We start from the raw sequence: 18,618 nt of genomic DNA, 5'->3' as shown, positions 1-18,618 counted from the left end.
CTTTTTATAAGCACAGTCATGCTTAGCTTAAACTGTTAAACCTGTGTCTTAAAAGGTGGTTGAAAGTATTGAAAGTATAGACCATTTAGGGAGAATGGAGCAGGTAATAGAAGCAGCTTACATTGTGTAAAATTTTGTGATGGAGGTGTGTACTGAAGTGATTGAAAAAGTGAGACTTGTGGCCGTAAAGTCAACGACAATCAGCGTCCATGTGCGCACGCGCTACCTGAACACAAGCGAGCATCTGTCGAAACAGTGAGGCAGCACACACGAGACAGAAAGTGACTATTAGAAACCCATCCAAGATATTTGGATACCGTAAAGCCTGTTTACTGGTCAGATGAAAAATGCAATTCTTGCAGAAATCTCCAAATGCCCAAAAGTTTTTGATAACAAGGTCTTGGTGTCTTAATGTAGTATTTTGGAGGGATTATTGATAATTTTTTACCAATTCTCGAGTGGTAAAAAATGGTTCAATTTATCACCAAGTCTATGTAACATATGGTATGGCAACACAACACAGTTTCATGGCAGTCATGAAATTTAATCTATTTGATTTGTCTACATCGACACATATTTCCCTTTTTTTTCGTGACACTCAGCACGACTTTCAACAACGTATTTTTCGTTGATTTTTTCGTGACGCATGTTGTCCATTTCTGCTCCAAAATAAAACTGCTTATTTAGGGTTAGGAATAGATCGACTTTGTTAGGCTTAGGCACAAAACTACTTATGTTTAGGAAAAGATCAACTTAAACCTGGTTTGGGTTAAAAGTGCTGTAATTTAAGTACGGAAGTTACGTGACAAATAAATCAACTTTGACTTGTGGTTTCACACGCCACACGAACACCAGTCTCCTGTGTTTTTAGACCCACCCATCCACCCCGACCTCCTCCCTATGCAGCGTTCGCCACTCTTTATACTTCCAGGTACACAATTACGTGGATAACATACGAATTGATTTTGTGCTGACCATCACGACAAAAACTTGTACACGAATGAATACATTCAATTTCGTTACTGTTTCATAAAATACTGTGCAACTGGGCTGGGCAACAACTTATGAAACATAATAGAGCATGAGAATGACCATTATATACTTGTATATACAGAACACTATTTTATTATACTATTATAATGTTCTAAGCCCTTATACACTTCACAATTAATTCATGTTTATTTCTGATTTATGACTAGAACAAGTTGACACACAGTGCTGAGCAGCATCTCAAATTAATCTTCAGGTTTCCAGCTTTCAGGACATTTTACCTGCATCCAACTTCCATGACTCTGCAGTGTTTACTGAATTATTAGGAAGTGGTTGTCATCATTAGCTTGCATTAACATGTATTAGAAAAATTCCAATGAACCTCAAGTTTATTTTATCCTTTATTTTTCTAAAACACTGTTCATTTATCTTTAGAACACAAACCAATTCATAATATACAAATCACAGTTACAGTCCATTCATTCTGTAAAAAACAAACAAAGTCCTCCTGCAGTAACGTCTCTCAGACTCAATATGTTGACTGAAACTTAGCAACTTCACGTATAAATGTATAAATCTTCCTATGGATGGCTGTGTGTTTATAATTCGTTTTATTGCAGCAGCAAAAATATATAAATATATAAATACTGTACCTTCTTTAAATATCCATTTGTATGAATGATATGTTAAATATAGGAATACAGTAAATATAGAAATGTTACTATGAACATAGCATGTAAATGTAAGAGATATACTGAGTTCAGCAGGTTAATTAATTATACAGTACATGTACATAGGCTACAATATATGGTATATATGACTTTCTCACTCTATGACATATGGACAGAATTCCAGAAAAATACATAAATTGGGTGAAAATAATAACGATAAAAACACAACTATTGACATAGTAAAGTAAATTATTAAATTATAACTTAAGCAATGAGTCATAAATTAATTTTTTTTGCAAAACAAATTGTATAAGTGGTGTGACTGCTTGCAAAGAGGCTCATGGGTGCAATGTGATGCAAAGACGTGTCAGCTGGAGTTAAAAATATGTCTTGGCGTACTCAGCGTAAGTGCTACCGATCTTCTCATATATGCATATTTCCCAAAATGTTGAACTTTGCTTTGATTTTGTATAAATGAGGGTGAAATTAGCCAGCAGCCAAGTCTGTGGAGGAGAAGATCATTATTATAGTTATTAGGATCCCACGTTTCCTCCAAGATTACAAGAACTGCTGCTCATTTACGCAATATTGGCCAACGAGCCATTTTCTTTGTAGCCAACAAACATGGACTCCAAAACCTTTAGCAAGTTTTGACCGTGAGTCAAAAATTATACGTAGCATCTAAGCGTGTCGTAACTTTTAAAAACTAAATCAGAAGTCAAATTTCCATCCTAATGAACTAAATGTTTCCATCCACGACTGCTATGTGAATATGAGAAGTTGTTTGATGGAGATAAACAGTTGGTGGCACAAATTCTGTAGCGTGTGCCATTAAAAGAAAAAGAAGAAGAAGAAGAAGAAGAAGAAATGGAAGTATGACATTTGTATTAATGTGAGGAAGGTTACAGTTTCCCCATCGCCCCACACAGATCTCATGTTTTCAGCTCTTCAGCAGAAGACGGACGTGGACGTTTAAGTCAAATGCTTCATGTACGTCATGATTAATTCACGGAATCGGTTTCCATTACACAATTTCCAGCGTATCCACTCAGGTTTTTATTAAGCACAAATTGAATATGCACATAAAAACTTATGGATGGAAACACATGTATAATTCTGACTTAATAATTATAACATAAATCAAAAATGATGATCTAGAAAGTCAAAATTACATCACCTGTCAGAACCAAACACCTTCTTTGGCATCACTGTTTGGGTTGTGGCCAAAGAGGCCACTCGCTTTCAAAATAAAGGTAAATGCTCTTCACCTCAGCAGAGAAAGTCAATATCAATTTTAACTCCAAAATAAAAAAAAGTGGTATTGAGAGTTTCAAATGATGTACTGAAGGTTCAATTTTCTGTTTTCTATTTTGAATAAGAATATTACTACATATATATATATATATATATATATATATAGCTCCAAATATTTACAGTTTAAACCCACCCTGCCTTTCTGTCCCAGTACATCCCAGCCTCTAACTCACTTACTTAACTTTAAACGCCTATGAGACGCCATTTTTACAGTGATATCCTCAGTCAGGTCATCCACCTTTATTTTAACAGTCTGTATCTAAACCTCTAATGTAATACTGACCCTAACCTTAGTGTACGGGATATTTGAAACACAACAGTAGTGTCCTAAAAGTGAACCTCTTTGTAGCAGGTAACTTTGCTGCATGTGTGAACGTGTGAATGTGCAGCAGTTTTCAAAGGTCGGGATCATCCCCCCTGAGGGTGTTGAACTCTTCAGGGGCCGAGTACTTGTCAGCTCCATGACCGGCTGCCTGGCGGAAGCCTGCGGCGATCTCATCAAAGGTGCGGCCCTTAGTCTCTGGCACCTTGAAGTAGGTGAAGGTGAAGAAGCCGAGCAGCAGGACGGTGAAGATGATGAAGACGTATGGGCCACAGAGTTGCTGTGGGACATCCAAGGCAAAACATAATTTTTTACCAAATTATGGGCACCAGCTATAGTATAGTATGTATATGGAGTGCGACAGTCAACAGTTAGGAAAGTATTTCTGGACTGAAAATAAATGTACAATATGGCGATATCATTATAAATTAAAGCTGTCTTACCTCAACATATGGGAAGCACATCCCAACTAAGAAGTTGGCAGACCAATTGGAGAAACCAGCGACTGCAAAGGCAGCCGGCCGGGGCCCCTGGCTGAAGAGCTCGGCCACAATGAACCAGGGAATGGGGCCGGGGCCGATTTCAAAAAAGGCTACAAAACTGAAGATGGCCACGATGCTGATATAGGACATCCACTTGAGCTGGTCCTGAGGAACACAGCACAACAACAGAGGCTTTTAGTCACTTTATTTCAAAGCCTAATGGATTAAGTATACAATCTCAAACACTAACCAACAACGCCATGGCAACGGTTAGAAAAACAGCTGAAACTGCCATTCCCATCAAACCAGTGAGGTGAAGCGGTCTCCTGCCCACACGCTCCACCACAAACAGCTGCACAGAAGGAGAGAAAGTGTCTTGTTACAAAATGAAGTTATGGTGTCCTGGAGTTAATCATCCAAGGATTATTTTTGGTTTGGGGGTTCTTTTGCGACTTACAGAAACCACAGTGAAGGCGGTGTTGACCACTCCTGCACCAATGGTTGCATAGACAGGCTGGGACACACCTGCTCGCTCAAAGATCCCAGTCGAGTAGTAAAACACCTAAAAGATGATGACATGACACAGGAACAGTTACTTTACATTTGCTCCACAGGGAGGCGTCCGAGAGGCATTTTTTATCAGATGCTTTAACCACCTCAACTGGCTCCTTTTGACATGAGTGAGCAGTGGTTCTACTGTGGTTCTCCTTCATATAGATAACATGTAGGAAAACATTGTTTAAAATCAGAAGGGGTGAGGTCAGAAAGTGATTGATTTACATGTTATATGTACCTTGTGACAGGGCAGTGAAAGTGCAGCGCTGGGTTACATCTGCCTCCAGAGGAAGAGAGGAAGAGAAGTCTACTATATGACCTATCAAATATTTTTTTCCTTGTGATTGTATCGAGTCATTAGCTTTACCCTTTATTAGATTATACCATTTGGCAGAACTCCTCCATCTGACACTGAATAGGACAAAACAGCTCCTCTTAGGTCTGTTGACTTACGGCGTTGATTCCAGACAGCTGCTGTGAGAGCTGCAGCATGATGGCAACAAAGATAGGCTGGCGGTACAATGGGGAGCGGAACAGCTCGGGGATGGTCACCGTCTTCTCCCTCATCATCTGCTGGCTCTCCTCCTTCATCTCTTGCATATCCTCATTCACCTCGTCAGTGCCACGCAGCTTCACCAATACTGCAAAACAGAAGTTCAAGTTGCGTCTATATGCCAACCTGGAAAGGGATTTATAAAGCTGCCACACACTGAGGACGCCAGATGTGATGTTGGCCAACACGTTCTCATCCCAACTCGTCAAATACTGACGCTTTGTCAGACCCCTCGGCATCACTTTTCGGTCGCAGCAAACACATGGTAAATGATCCCTCTGCGTCACTTTTCGGTTGCAGTAAACACGTCGTAAACAATCCCCCTGCGTCACTTTTCGGTCGCAGCAAACACGTGGTAAACGATCCCTCTGCGTCACTTTTCGGTCGCAGCAAACACGTGGTAAACGATCCCTCTGCGTCACTTTTCGGTCGCAGTAAACACGTCGTAAACAATCCCCCTGCGTCACTTTTCGGTCGCAGTAAACACGTGGTAAACGATCCCTCTGCGTCACTTTTCGGTCGCAGTAAACACGTGGTAAACGATCCCTCTGCGTCACTTTTCGGTCGCAGTAAACACATGGTAAATGATCCCTCTGCGTCACTTTTCGGTTGCAGTAAACACGTCGTAAACAATCCCCCTGCGTCACTTTTCGGTCGCAGCAAACACGTGGTAAACGATCCCTCTGCGTCACTTTTCGGTCGCAGTAAACACGTGGTAAACGATCCCTCTGCGTCACTTTTCGGTCGCAGTAAACACGTGGTAAGCGATCCCTCTGCGTCACTTTTCGGTCGCAGTAAGCACGTGGTAAACGATTCCTCTGCGTCACTTTTCGGTCGCAGCAAACACGTGCTTAATGTTGTAAATTAAACAAAAACACTTGCTTAGGTTCAGGCAATAAAACCACTATAGTTAGGTTTAGGAAAAAACAACATGGTTGGGCTTAAAACTAGTATGTTTGTTCAGTGAAAATGACACTGAACATTGTGAACACAGGACACGAACGAATAGCTGATTATAACGTGACGCACGGGACAGCGATCTCCTGGATGAAAGTTTGTATCTTTTGTGAAATGTGTGTTTGTGTGTGTGTGTGTATGTATCTCACCGCTGCGGGCTTTGCTTTCCTCGTTGCAGTTGATGAGGAGGTATCGGGGGCTCTCAGGGCAGAGGGGCAGCAGGGCACACTGCAGAATAGACGGCAGCAGAGTAAAACCCAGCAGGACGGGCCACAGGGAGGCATTCCCCATGATGGATTCAATCCCAAAGATCTACAGAACACACACAACACACTGCTTACACACACTGTATACAACACTGTACGGTAAAAAAAAAAAATCCACACGTAAACAAATATATATAACAAATGCATTTCTGATGCACACATACATATTTCTTGTCTTAAATAAATATAGTAGAAACCCACAAATATATGGGTTTATTTATAAAATGGAATTATCTGTAGCCAATCAGATGTCTCATCCATTTCAGCCAATCACATAAGAATAGATTTGGAGGGTATGATTTAACATGATTACACAGAGTTACATCTCTGCGGTGTGCGAGTATGAATTAGAACGCAAGGAGAGAAGTAACGTCAAACAGCTGCTCTGAGGTCAACCTCAACATGGCATCTAGTAGCTGCGCTGCTCTCCAAGTGGAAGTAAAACACAATTATACCCCCTCTTGATGAAATGACGTCAGCTCAGTTAGTTAGAGAACGTGTGACTCACATGTTGGTGACCTCAGCAAATGTACAAGAGACTGCTGCGTGTGTTGCAAAATTGGATAAAAACTGGATTAATGTGTTTACTTGACTCTGACTATCAGCATTATCACACTGGCATAATGACAATGAGGTGGCTCAGCCCTACTCACATTAATACTTTAATCACATTATGACTGGATTATAGCGTGCATGTAAACATTCTAGTCAACATCCCAAAGTTTTGCGAGATACTAATTACTGTTTGTCAGCCTGAATGTTAAGGAAGAGAAGCGGGTCTTTATGTCTCTAACATACTTAGATTAGATACAGGCAAACTCAAAATGTCCTCCAATGTAACTATTGATTAATTCAGTGTAATGCACCTTTCAACCAGAACTGATTGCATCAGTACAACAACAGATTAATGTCAAAGTCACCATTCTGCTGAAAACTCACACTAGTGTTTAATAACTGTGGATATTTACATTATTATGAATTCACCTTGTGTATTATAGTACAGATTATTCTGCTCCCCCTACCATTTTTTATTTAATCCTGGCAATGGTAACATGATTATTTCCATTTGAAGTAATAGAGCAGCCATAACAATATGGCATTGTGGGTAAACCTATGAGAAATGAGCACCCATATACGCAAAATATGGGAAGAGAGAAAAAAAAGAAAAGAATAAAATAATAAATGAGGACAATCGTGGTTAAAGAGTTAAGGATCTCACCTGTGCCATGAGAATGCCGATCACTACGCCAAGTTGATGCAGAGTTCCCAATGCTCCACGGAGAGATGTGGGTGAGATTTCCTCAACATACATGGGCACAAAGCCAGTGCAGAGGCCGCAGTAGATACCCACTATGAAACGTCCAACGATGAGCATCTCAAAGGAAGCGGCCAGCTTGGAGAAGCCCATAAATGCAGCAGCTAAAAAGGCAGGCACGTTGGCAATGAGCATGGAGTTCTTCCTTTAGAGATAATAAAGAGTATTCATTAATGATCGGTTTGTCATTTGTAAGGGAAGGTGTGATTAATAATGTTGTTGGTCATAGATAGGAAGAGTCATACCTGCCAAAGCGGTTGACAAAGAGGCTGACAGAGAAGGAGCCGCACATTCCTCCCACAGAGAAGATGGCCACAGAGAGCGACCACAGGGCTGTTAAAGTGGTCTGAGGGATATCCTCTGAGTACCTGCTGCTCCACGTCTCATTGTAGAAGCTCTCAATGATCTAAAACACAAAACAACACACAGTGGACTCAACGTGTAAGATGAATAAAGACAGATTATATCTGCTTGTCTCAAGTTTTGTGAGGTGGCTCTCATCAATGCTCCACGGCTTGTTGACGTCAGTGATCTCCTGACTTGTTCAGACTGAAATATCTCAACAACTATGGGATGGATTGCTGTTACATTTTGTACAGACATTCATGTTTCCCCAGAGGATGAACCCTTCTAACTTTGGTGATTCTTTTGCTTTTCCTCCAACACCACCAGCAGGTGCATTTTTTTAACTGTCTAATCCTCAAGTAATAGAGTACTATCATAGTGTCAATTTGCAAATGCAAGCATGCTCACTCGCCAAACCGGCATGTAAATATTGTCATTGTGAGCATGTTAGCATTCTGATGTTGGAATGTAGCTCAAAGATAAGATTGCATGTTAAAGGGCGGATCCATTATCTCTTGTTTTAGGTTTTTTTTTCTCAGGTTTTTATATCATTCTTTAGCTTCCCAGTGGTGTTCTTTATGTATTCATATCTGAACATTGACATTTTGGTCAAAGTATGTAGGTTTTAACGTCAAAATACCATTTTCCCACGTCATTGGCCTGATGTAGGTTTCTGCATGATGATGCTGAACACGGGAGTATTAGCCTACATACAACCCCACTTGAAAAAATCCGAACTAACCCTTTCAGTTATTTCCAAACTAACATTGATCCGCTAGAGCTGGCGTTCACATTATTCATAACCTTATTGATTGGCTTAGTTTGGTAACATTCGTCACTGCTTTTTGCTCACTAATGAGTGGGTGTTTCCATTTGAAAACCCTGGGAAAGAACGCAGATGAACCTGCCCTTTAATACAAGGTGTAAGTAGGAGTCTTACATGCTGTGTCATCCCCAACTTCACTTCCAAACACTCACATCTCTCTAGCTGGTGGGGTATATATGGGCAGCTCCAAGATTCCTTATACACTACTGAATCAACATGGGGCCAACCATTTCCTGACCTATGAGCAGAAAAATCCATTTCCCACCTTCAAAAGTTATTTTTCCCGGGACAATGAAGTAGTTTGGGACAACTGTTCTAAGTCCATGTGTCTGGTAGCCTAGATTAGTAACCACAACACTATCAGCATACACATTATTATTCACAATAAAATGTCCCGGTAGGAAAATAGGAAATTTGTTGGAGTAACACCAACTTACTATGCATCATGCTGTTCTATACCTCTACTTTGGGATTTCCCCACATTGGGTCAGCACATATTATTGTCATAGTAAACTAAAGGGGTCACGTGAGCTTAATCAGTAGTCCACCTGCAAGCGCAACATCTTTAACTTGCCTGGTAATCTTGAGCTCCTTAATCCTTAATGCCTCCAACTAACTGCTGCATTATCTCATTAACCTGCTCCCTGTCATTTCAGATCTGTCAGACCACCTTCAGAGGCAGTTGACAGGCTCAAAAGCGTGTCAGCTGCTTTAGAGACGTGTCAGATGTTTCAGATTAACATGAAATAAGTAAAAAATCCCTGGCAAGACTCAAACAGGTGACATGCAACCTTATTAGCATCCTAAAACCTATATAATCTCCTTGACATGTCTCTTTGTGGCACCACACTAAAGAAAGAAATCCAAAGTTTTAGAAGGATCTTTTCAGTTAAGGTCAACTAAATCAGTTCTCTAAATAAATGCTTGAGGCGTGAAGGCACTGAATGCATCACATGGATTCAGCAGTACCAGGAGTGCTTATGATATTGCATGGCTCTCCCACTTTCCCCAGATTATTCTCACACATTTCTTTACATATTTCTTGTCCTTTTCCTCCTTCTCTTCTCACACAACAAAATACTCACATTCTGAGGAGCGTTGATGACACCGGTGTTGTAGCCAAACTGGAGAGAGCCGATCACAGCTGTCCCCACAGCCATCATCAGCTGAGGCGTCACCTGTTGGTACGACCAAGAAACACGGATAAAGGTCTGCATTTAACAAGACAACTTACACATGCAGGTGATAAAGGTCTCAAAGTTTGTAGGTTTGTGGAATCAAAGACATCCCACAGAAAAACAGGCTTGCTTTGAAAAAATGTTTCACGTTGTGGAGAAACATGAAGATGTGAAGAAAGCAGAGACAAAAAAAAAACCAAGTCAAAATATTAAGATGTATTCCATTCATGCCAACATTAGGTATTAGTAGTGTGTGAAGTCCCACATGTGTATGTGTGTGTGTCTGTGTGTGATTAGTGCAACTCAGCTATGCAGAAAAGTCAGTGTTTGCATCTTGCGACTGCATGTAAATTAAGGCCGAAGGTTGAAGCTTCGACTGTGTCCAAATCAGCATTTTGTTTTCTTTTTTAATTATTAAGGCCTACTTTATATTCGTTATACATCAACATTAATTATTATGAGTTATTCTCAGAGAGGTAGCACTATTTGTTGTGTACAGAGGGTGCATGTGTCTGAGTGGCGCTGTCCTCGGTACTGAAACGGAGTGCAGGAGATCAGAGAATCTAAACACAGCCAGGTCTTTTATTTTATATGTTGACATAGGCTACAGTCTATTTATTTATTAATTTATAATCCTACATATGAGCAAATTCGTGTTTATGGGCTAACGCTGTAATTTATTTGACGTGATTATTGCACATTTTGTAGCTGTTTTTGTTTCAATAAAAAGGAAAATCCTTAAAGTGCAAAGTAAAGTATATATAAGTAAATATAATTAAATAAACTAATAATAGTTTGAAGAAAGTATGACATATTGTGCTGTCATCGTTGTCAGCCTCAAGCATATTTTCTTCAGCTTCATTATCACTATTATGTCCTTATCCAGCATGATGGAAAAATATAACCAGACAATGGTGATTCTGAAGCTGAAGAAAATGTGCCTGAGGCTGGGTTTGAACTGCTACTATGGCCAAGGGTTAACGGCGAGCAAACTATCTTTCCTATAAAAAACAGAAGCGCCTGAAGGATTAAAAAAATATGTCCAAGAATTTTATTTTTTATATTAAAATAAAGCTATATTGGACTTTACTTTGCTACTATTGTCTAATGAGAGATGAGGATAAAATCGGTCGACGATTTTCTTTTTTATTGAAACAAAAACGGCTGCAAAATGTACAATAATCATATAAGATTAATTACAGAGATAGCCCATAAAAACAAATTTGCCCATACAGTATGTAGGCCTATAAACAAATCAACCCCCCCCACCCCCCCCCACCCTTGGTGCCCCCATGTTCAAACAAACTGCGACAAAAGTGCCCTCTTGGATGCCCCCGTGGTAGATAAAACATACTAAAGTGCCCTCTTGGATGCCCTTTTTTTGTCTGCACGCTGGTGCCCCACCTCATGCAGCCATTTTTATTATTTTGGCCCCTCATGCAGCCATTTTTATTATTTTCGCACCTGCCCCTTAGACATCCTGAGTCCACCACTGGCACAACACATCATTATTTAGTGTAGTCATTGATGAATTACCAAACTAACCTGCCAGTCTCAGGCCCAGAGGATCAGGGAGTCTCTATCTAAAGAGATTGTTATCAGCATTTTTCTCCGGAAAGTCCAATGGCTCAGTCTAAAGTAGTGATGAGGTGACCAAGTCTTTTTGCTCCTGATGTAAGTCATTTTTATATTGAGTATCTAATCAAACCGAGGACAATCTAATATTTATTTTTATAATCTTTTAGCTTATTTTTCTTACAAAATACGTCTGCTTCATGCATACATATACATCAGTAAGCTTGTACTAAAATTAGTAAAGCAATTTAAATATGTTTGACTCTTTAGCTCTGCTCCAAGTAAATCTGGTTATGTTTCCTATAATATTTTCTATATGTGTGTGTTATATAGTCTTTGTATGATATCTGTGGAGAGGAGTGTCAGTGTGGACCTGCTGTGGCAGGAACATTTGAAAAGGAGTTAGAAAGCCTCTCTTCATCTTCAGCAGGAACAAAACACTGACGTTCAGGTGCAGTTTTCAACAATCAGCAGCACTATAGATGAACCTGCAAAACGATCAATACAAGACTACATTGAACAACGTGGCCCTGCACACTGGGGGGGGGGGGCCTTGTACTTGTCTGTGCCCAAGGGCCCATTGTTTCGTACTCCATCCCTGCCTACAGTTCTGCATCAAAGACCGTAGTTTGGAACCCGCTGCAGTAAATCTACCTCTGAGCTCAAATGATCAATTAGACGCATGCTGAGTGGATTGGCCATGTTGTTTATTCAGAGTGATGGAGTCATGAGGTTTAAAGCAGGTCAAAGCAACACAGTTAGCTGTGCGGCTATAGACTACTTAGCAGCATGGTGCTCAGTGTTTTGGCAGGCTTTCAATGTCAGCTGTAGTGCTTCTGTAGAGAAGAATGAAAACATGCCCACAGACACTGTCTCCCAATTCCACACTACACACGAAAGAACACTAAGCAGGTTGTGACCATGTGATGTTTTGGAAAGACACAAACTTAAGACCAAGCGGAAGACTGTTTTACCTTAAAGTAGTCAAATTTAAATACTTTATTTAGGTACAATTTTTAGGTACTTAACTTCAGTATTTCCTTCTAATGCTACTTTATACTTCTACTTCACCACATTTCAGAGGGAAATATTCTACTTTTTGCTCCTCTACATTTATTCAAGAGCTATATTTACCAGTCCACTTGTTGCACTGTTATACATTAAAGGGACTCTATGTAAGGATCAGAAATTGCTTGTTAACAGCGACACCTGTTGCCGTTAAGTCAACAAAAGACAGCGTCCTGTTGCTCGCGCTCACGCTTGTGCTCGCTCTACATAGATATGAACGAGCAGCGCTCAAAACAGTGAGGCGACACACGTCAGCTAAAACCACAATATCACTCTATATTTCACCTGCTTTACCGGCAGTAATGTTAGCTGACCAGACGAAGGTCCCTCCATGAATCAATGCTGATCCTAGTGTTGGCTTTTCCTGCCTCAGCCTCCCGACCGCGGCCAGAGGGAACAGGGCAGACATCGGAGTTTTGGTCGGAGATGATAACGTTACTCGCTGCGGAGCCCCGTCACTTCACAAGACACGGGAAACCTCTGTTGGTCTAGAGGAGCTGCAGCAGTTATTTCTGCACAAACGTCCACTGTAGATTCACTAGATATTCTCAGAGCTAAACTAACTCTTCTGCAGTGTGTAGTGTGCGCGCATGCACGTGAGAGTGGAGTGAAAGAGTGAGAACGAGCGAGGTGTGTGAGTGAAGGCAGGCAGAGGAGCAGAGTACAGCAGAGACTCCGGCCCTGGACACCAAAGCTACGGTCTCCGCTGCGTCCTCCGCCATGTCCTCCGCCATATCCTCCGACTGCGGCCAACACTGTTTAACAGACGGGCTTCACTAGATATAACTTTGTGGTTTTGTTGCTTCCGTGTAATTTGTGTTGGAGTCTTGTCTGAACAGCGTAGCCACACGCGAGCGCGCATGGGACACCGACCCGGATTGATTTATACGTGTAAGAAGTTACAAACAGTCCCTTTAAATTACACAATTGTACATAAAGTAGGCTACGCCACCTTGACAAACTACAAGTATAACATTCTGGTATTAATGCATTGGTAATAATTAATGCAATAATATAACATTGACGGGTGCCATTCTGCTGCATTATCAGTACTTTCACTTTTGGTAGCCTACTTTAAAGGTGCTAAATTTGAAATTCAGAGCATTAATAAAGCAGCAAACATGTAGAGATATAGTGGAGTGATGTCTATCTGAGCAGAGAAAGAAGTCACTCTTTCTCTATGTGTGTTTTAATCTGAGCTTCTCGGTGCTTTGTTTACATAGCCGGGCCTGCCATGCGTATATTTTAGTGCATGTGAGTCTCAGTGTGCTAGCTAATCGCCGCTGCTCTGCTCTGCACTGCGCTCTTATACTTGTAATACAGTAACTTTCAGACCAAGATATTACTACTTTCATAAAAATAATGAGCATTCATTTTTATTTCACCACTCCAAAGGTAGGCAGACTAAAAACGTTGAGTGTGCTGTTGATGATCACTATTGTCCCACAATGCAGTGCCTTCAGAAAGAAAATGGAAGAGCTGCTCACAGCTGCAAAAGGCTAATTGCAGGTGGTGGCGAGACAGAACCAGAAACATCTTGGTAAACACAGATATAATTATTATTCTGGTCTGCAGTGACCATATTGCTTTATTTGTGCTATTATCAGAAATTATTATCTTATTTACTCACTATGACTTTATCTAATATACTATCAGAAGGAGCTGCTATTACCTGTCACAAAAAAGTTAAGAAACTGAAGGTCCATCATTGTCAACATACTATTCATGCCTCTTTTCCACAAGTCAGTTTATAACATTGTCATGTAGGCTACTGATGACGCAGCAGTTACCTCTCCGCTGCACTCCATCCCGGCTGCTTGGATCACTCACAAAATCCACACTTCAATTCCAAACTATGAAAAATCCGGTGGTTGGTAATCCGTCAGGTCAGTTTATTCTACTTTCTACTAAAACGTGTCGCCATGACGCTGTCTGCAATATCATTTAGTCCAACACTGATGTAAACAAATCTTTGTCAGTTTCTCCCTCCATTCACCTGCTGCACTAAGCAGCTTAATGACGTCAGCACTAAGTGGATCTTAATGGGCTGGCGTGCCTCCAGAGGGAATAGGAGAATCACTGCGCTGATTGGCTGAGAGGAAAACACAGCAAGACAAATGTGTATTATCGGAGAGGTAGTAGATTAACAGATTAATAATCCTGGCTCCAGTATCAGATATGGATCAAATAGGGTATTGATCAAAATGTAATTAAATATTCCCTATGACATACAAAGCACCAAGAAGAAGAAGGGGACGACCCCTTTAAAAATATTTTTTATTTTCAAGTTTTCCGATATACAGTTGATAGATACATTTTTACAACAATTTGGGAAAAAAAGGAAAAAATTAAACACAAATGTACCAAATCACTACATTACTTCTGCATGTGCATACGGGCCATGTTTAAACAAGTATACAAATTCAACATGTGTCCATCATTTCCCTATATTAACTATATTAACCTGTTCAAGGGCCCCTGGCAAATATGTGCTGTTGGGCCCCTATTGAACCCCCATCCCTCATGGCACATGTATCCCCAACACATTCTCATCCCTCCGATTTGTTACTCACCTGATGCCTGCCTCGCTAGCTGAAACGCATTCATTTACGTTTGATTGCCCAGAATAAACCAAAAAAGGCTCTTTATCTGTGAGTGCCGGTGATTTGTTTCTTCTCTTCTTACCACTACTTGGCACCCGATGCTGTACAAGATTTGGAGACGTGCTCGCTGTTATTTTCTATATTTTTTTTTACATACTTTGCCTTTCATAATGGCCATTTCATTTAATTATAAATGTCATTTATATTTATTTTAGACAGAAAAAGTTAAGAAGTGTGATCTCATTTGTAAATAATAGTAATAATCCACAATTAAAACCCCGTACTTTATTCATTCATGGAGCCGTGCAAGTCCCTGCATGTTCTACAACACTGTCCTGCACATATTTCAGAATAAAAGCCTTGTGTTAACAAATCAAGGAGCCGATTCCAGCTGACATTGGGTGAAGGCGGGGTACACCCTGGACAGATCGCCAGACTATCATAGGGCTGACACAGAGACAGACAACCATTCACGCTCACATTCACACCTACGGGACATTGAGAGTCAACAACGAACCATGCAACATGCAAACTCCACACAGAAGGGCCCCAAGCAGGGATTGAACCTGTGACCCTCTTGCTGTGAGGGTAATATGGTGCTTTATTTAGATGCCTCTCCATGCTTAGCCAAGTCGGAGGCCCCTGACTTAATTCAACATCATCACTATACAAACTTCCTAAGCAGCGTGTGTGTGTGTGTGTATGTGTATGTGTGTGTGTGTATGTAGGAGTTCCTCATGTTGGTCGAAGTGAGAGCCTATTGGTGTCCTACTAATCCTCCTAACAGTTGCTATAAATACATCCACTCAGTGGAGTCGGTGGAAACGGTCTCACTGATGCCAACATGCTTGACATGTGACCTGATGCTGTGGCCGTTCATTACACAGGTTATACAAGCATGGCGTCTTTTTCCTAAATATGCTGGATCTTATCAAATTGAAAATTTTAATAGTCATCCAGTAGTTATCCACGAGTTTCAATACAATTGAATAGTCGTATTGTATATTTGCATCTGAATCTGTTTGTATGTGTGCCTGCTATATGAGAAAGGTGCGGGGGGGGGATAGAACAAAGACAACAAAGGCTCAGGTTGCAGCAACCCTGTCTCCCACAAAATTATGTTGCCATACAACTAAACTGCATTCTCAATCACTTTTCGAGGGGAACGTATTTTCTCCCGGATTACAGTCGCAGTTTTAAACAGTTTAACGTTGTAAATTAAAACAAAACAAAATTTAAAAAATGCAACAAAACCGCTGGGTTAGGTTTAGTAAGAATGCATCATGGTTTGGCTTAAAATGACTATGTTTCACACGGGACACAAACAGCAGTTTCCTGGGGGATCCATCCACGTCTTCACCAGCCTGCCAGTAGTGGACTTTCTCACTTGTTATACTCGTCACAATGCCTGACTATAAATATCTCGTGAGAGTTTTGCAATTTCTGTGTTACCTTCTAGACACAACTTATTATTCGACGTAACTTTCATTAGCAATTGCTCGATATACTACGTCACCGGCTCTGCGCGTTGTTCTTGTTCTTGTTGTACGTCACTTGCTGCAGCCGTCCACGGACAAACACATTTGTGATACGTAAAAGACAAACGTAATCCACAACAAAATATTTTTCTTTTATAAATCACAGTTTTATGTGGAAAAAGTTGTAATAATGCCAGAATAAAGATACATTTACAAAAGAGTTTTTCTAGAAAATACAACTACTCTCACAACATTTTGACTTGTTTTTCGTAACAGTGGCCCTCATTCTCTGTCCTCCTTTAATATCATTTTACACAGGCTGAATTCATCATGGCATACTTCAAAATGAACACTGTAATGGTGAAACATTAAAGCAAGTGGCACATACATGTTCACATTTTAATCATGTGAAGTTAATAAATGTGCTCCACATGAAGGTATTGCAAAGTATCATTGTACTTTTCAAAGCCAAACCAAAACTATAAAACTGGTGATCCCCCTTTTTTCTTTTTTTTATTAATTAATTTAATTAATTAATTAAATTTGTTTTTCTCTTCGAATTATTATTATTATTATTATTATTATTATTATTGTTATTATTATTATTATTATTATTATTATTATTATTATTATTATTATTTATTTTTACTTATTTTTTTATTTTATTTATTTCAATTTCGAATGCTGATGTTGTTTTCTCTTGTGTACTTATTTTGTTTGTTTCTAAGCTCAATTACTTAAAAATTGGTTTATAAACTATTGTAATTACGAACTGTAAATTGCATATATGAAAAAAACCTCAAAAAAAAAGGGAAGAAAATAAAGTATAAGATTTTTTTTAAAAAGAATAAAACTGGTGAGGGGACACTCTCAGCTTGATATCCACAGCTTTTATTGGCAGGCAACATTACAAACAAGCTATTATAAACCAATTTATTGTAAAGGGCAGCATGTTGATATGTATGTACACTGGTAATGAGTTTTAGGAAACATGCCGACTTGGCTAGGTTTAGGAAACGATCATGGTTTGAGTTCAAATAAACCCTTTCTGACAGAAAGCCCTGAAAGGCAAACTTCTCCCATGTGCTCTTCACCCACCGCATCCTGACATACTGCAGAACGGACACTAGAGGGAGCTCACAGCTCAGTACAGACAGTACATGAAGCCTACTGCTGTGGTTTATACATGTCATCTACATGTGAGTGAACACACATGGTTAAGGATACTATTATTCAGGATAGCTCTTCTACTTATAATACTGATAGAGGAACAATCCAGATGTGGGGAGACCAAACCCAAACGCTCAGATCGTAGCCACAGTGGTGCCTCTACCCTTATAGAAAAGAAGTATACTTCAAGTTTATTTTACAAAGTAAACTTAAGTACAGGTCAAGTATATTCCCAAGTATACTTTATGTAATAAGTATACTAATATCAGTGTACTAGTAGTATACTTGTACGTGTACTACTTCAATACTAAATACTAATACTAAATTGGCCCACTTTTTAATTTATAAAAGTATACTTTAAATATACTTTAAATGTAATACATAATCTTTATGAAATGTATTCTTAATGCAATGTAATCTGTATGGAATGTAATCTGTATGGAAAGTAATCTATATGAATGTTACATCAGAGTGCATCAACCAATCACACCTTTTTAAAAGAATGCGTCATACATACCTAAAAACGGAGTCAACCACACCCTCACTAAGGTTAAGGTTTCTGTTCCTTCCTTGCTCAGAGTTGCTCTGAGAAGTTTCCTAAATCGCTCCTAAGATAGGATACGTCAGGCCAGGAACTGTACATATAATTCTTAATTGTCATTTTAGAGGAAATGGTAGCAGATGTATCCAGCTGTGCTGGTGGCTTGCTTTACAGAGTTCCTCTGAAAAAGCTGAAACCGGGTCAGAGGTCATGGCTGAGGATGGAACAGCTGTTGCTCATAATGAGCCTTCAGTCTGTACATTCCTGCTCAGAGTTTAACTACACAGATAATTTATGGCACTGCTGAACTTTCACCTTACTGTAAGTCTGAAACACACAACATCCTAGTTTAGGAGGGATTTAGGAAACTTCTCAGAGTAACTCTGAGCAAGGAAGTATGAGGGGCCGT

General features: G+C 39.9%; 1 protein-coding gene across 2 annotated transcripts; it reads right to left on the bottom strand.

Annotated features, from left to right (window-relative positions):
* Positions 1 to 2,500: 2,500 nt before the first annotated feature.
* Positions 2,501 to 14,408, bottom strand: LOC119489299 (solute carrier family 2, facilitated glucose transporter member 1-like). 2 transcript variants are annotated; one of them, XM_037771537.1, is made up of 10 exons: positions 14,208 to 14,408; positions 9,682 to 9,774; positions 7,671 to 7,831; positions 7,330 to 7,570; positions 5,994 to 6,156; positions 4,788 to 4,975; positions 4,237 to 4,341; positions 4,030 to 4,131; positions 3,741 to 3,944; positions 2,501 to 3,577 (listed from the first exon to the last, which is right to left on the bottom strand). In XM_037771537.1, the coding sequence occupies exons 1-10, from the start codon at positions 14,223 to 14,225 to the stop codon at positions 3,371 to 3,373; spliced, it is 1,482 nt and encodes a 493-aa protein (XP_037627465.1). In that variant the 5' UTR covers positions 14,226 to 14,408; the 3' UTR covers positions 2,501 to 3,370. The 2 variants fall into 2 exon arrangements, with proteins under 2 accessions (XP_037627465.1, XP_037627466.1); XM_037771538.1 differs by lacking the exons at positions 9,682 to 9,774; positions 14,208 to 14,408 and having other exon boundaries at positions 7,330 to 7,566; positions 7,671 to 7,788.
* Between the last annotated feature and the right edge of the window lie 4,210 nt (positions 14,409 to 18,618).

The sequence above is a fragment of the Sebastes umbrosus genome, chromosome 6 (assembly GCF_015220745.1).
Source record: "Sebastes umbrosus isolate fSebUmb1 chromosome 6, fSebUmb1.pri, whole genome shotgun sequence".
Lineage (NCBI taxonomy): Eukaryota > Metazoa > Chordata > Actinopteri > Perciformes > Sebastidae > Sebastes > Sebastes umbrosus.
The sequence above is the reverse complement of the archived record's forward strand: the minus strand, read 5'-3'. Positions and strand labels throughout refer to the sequence as shown.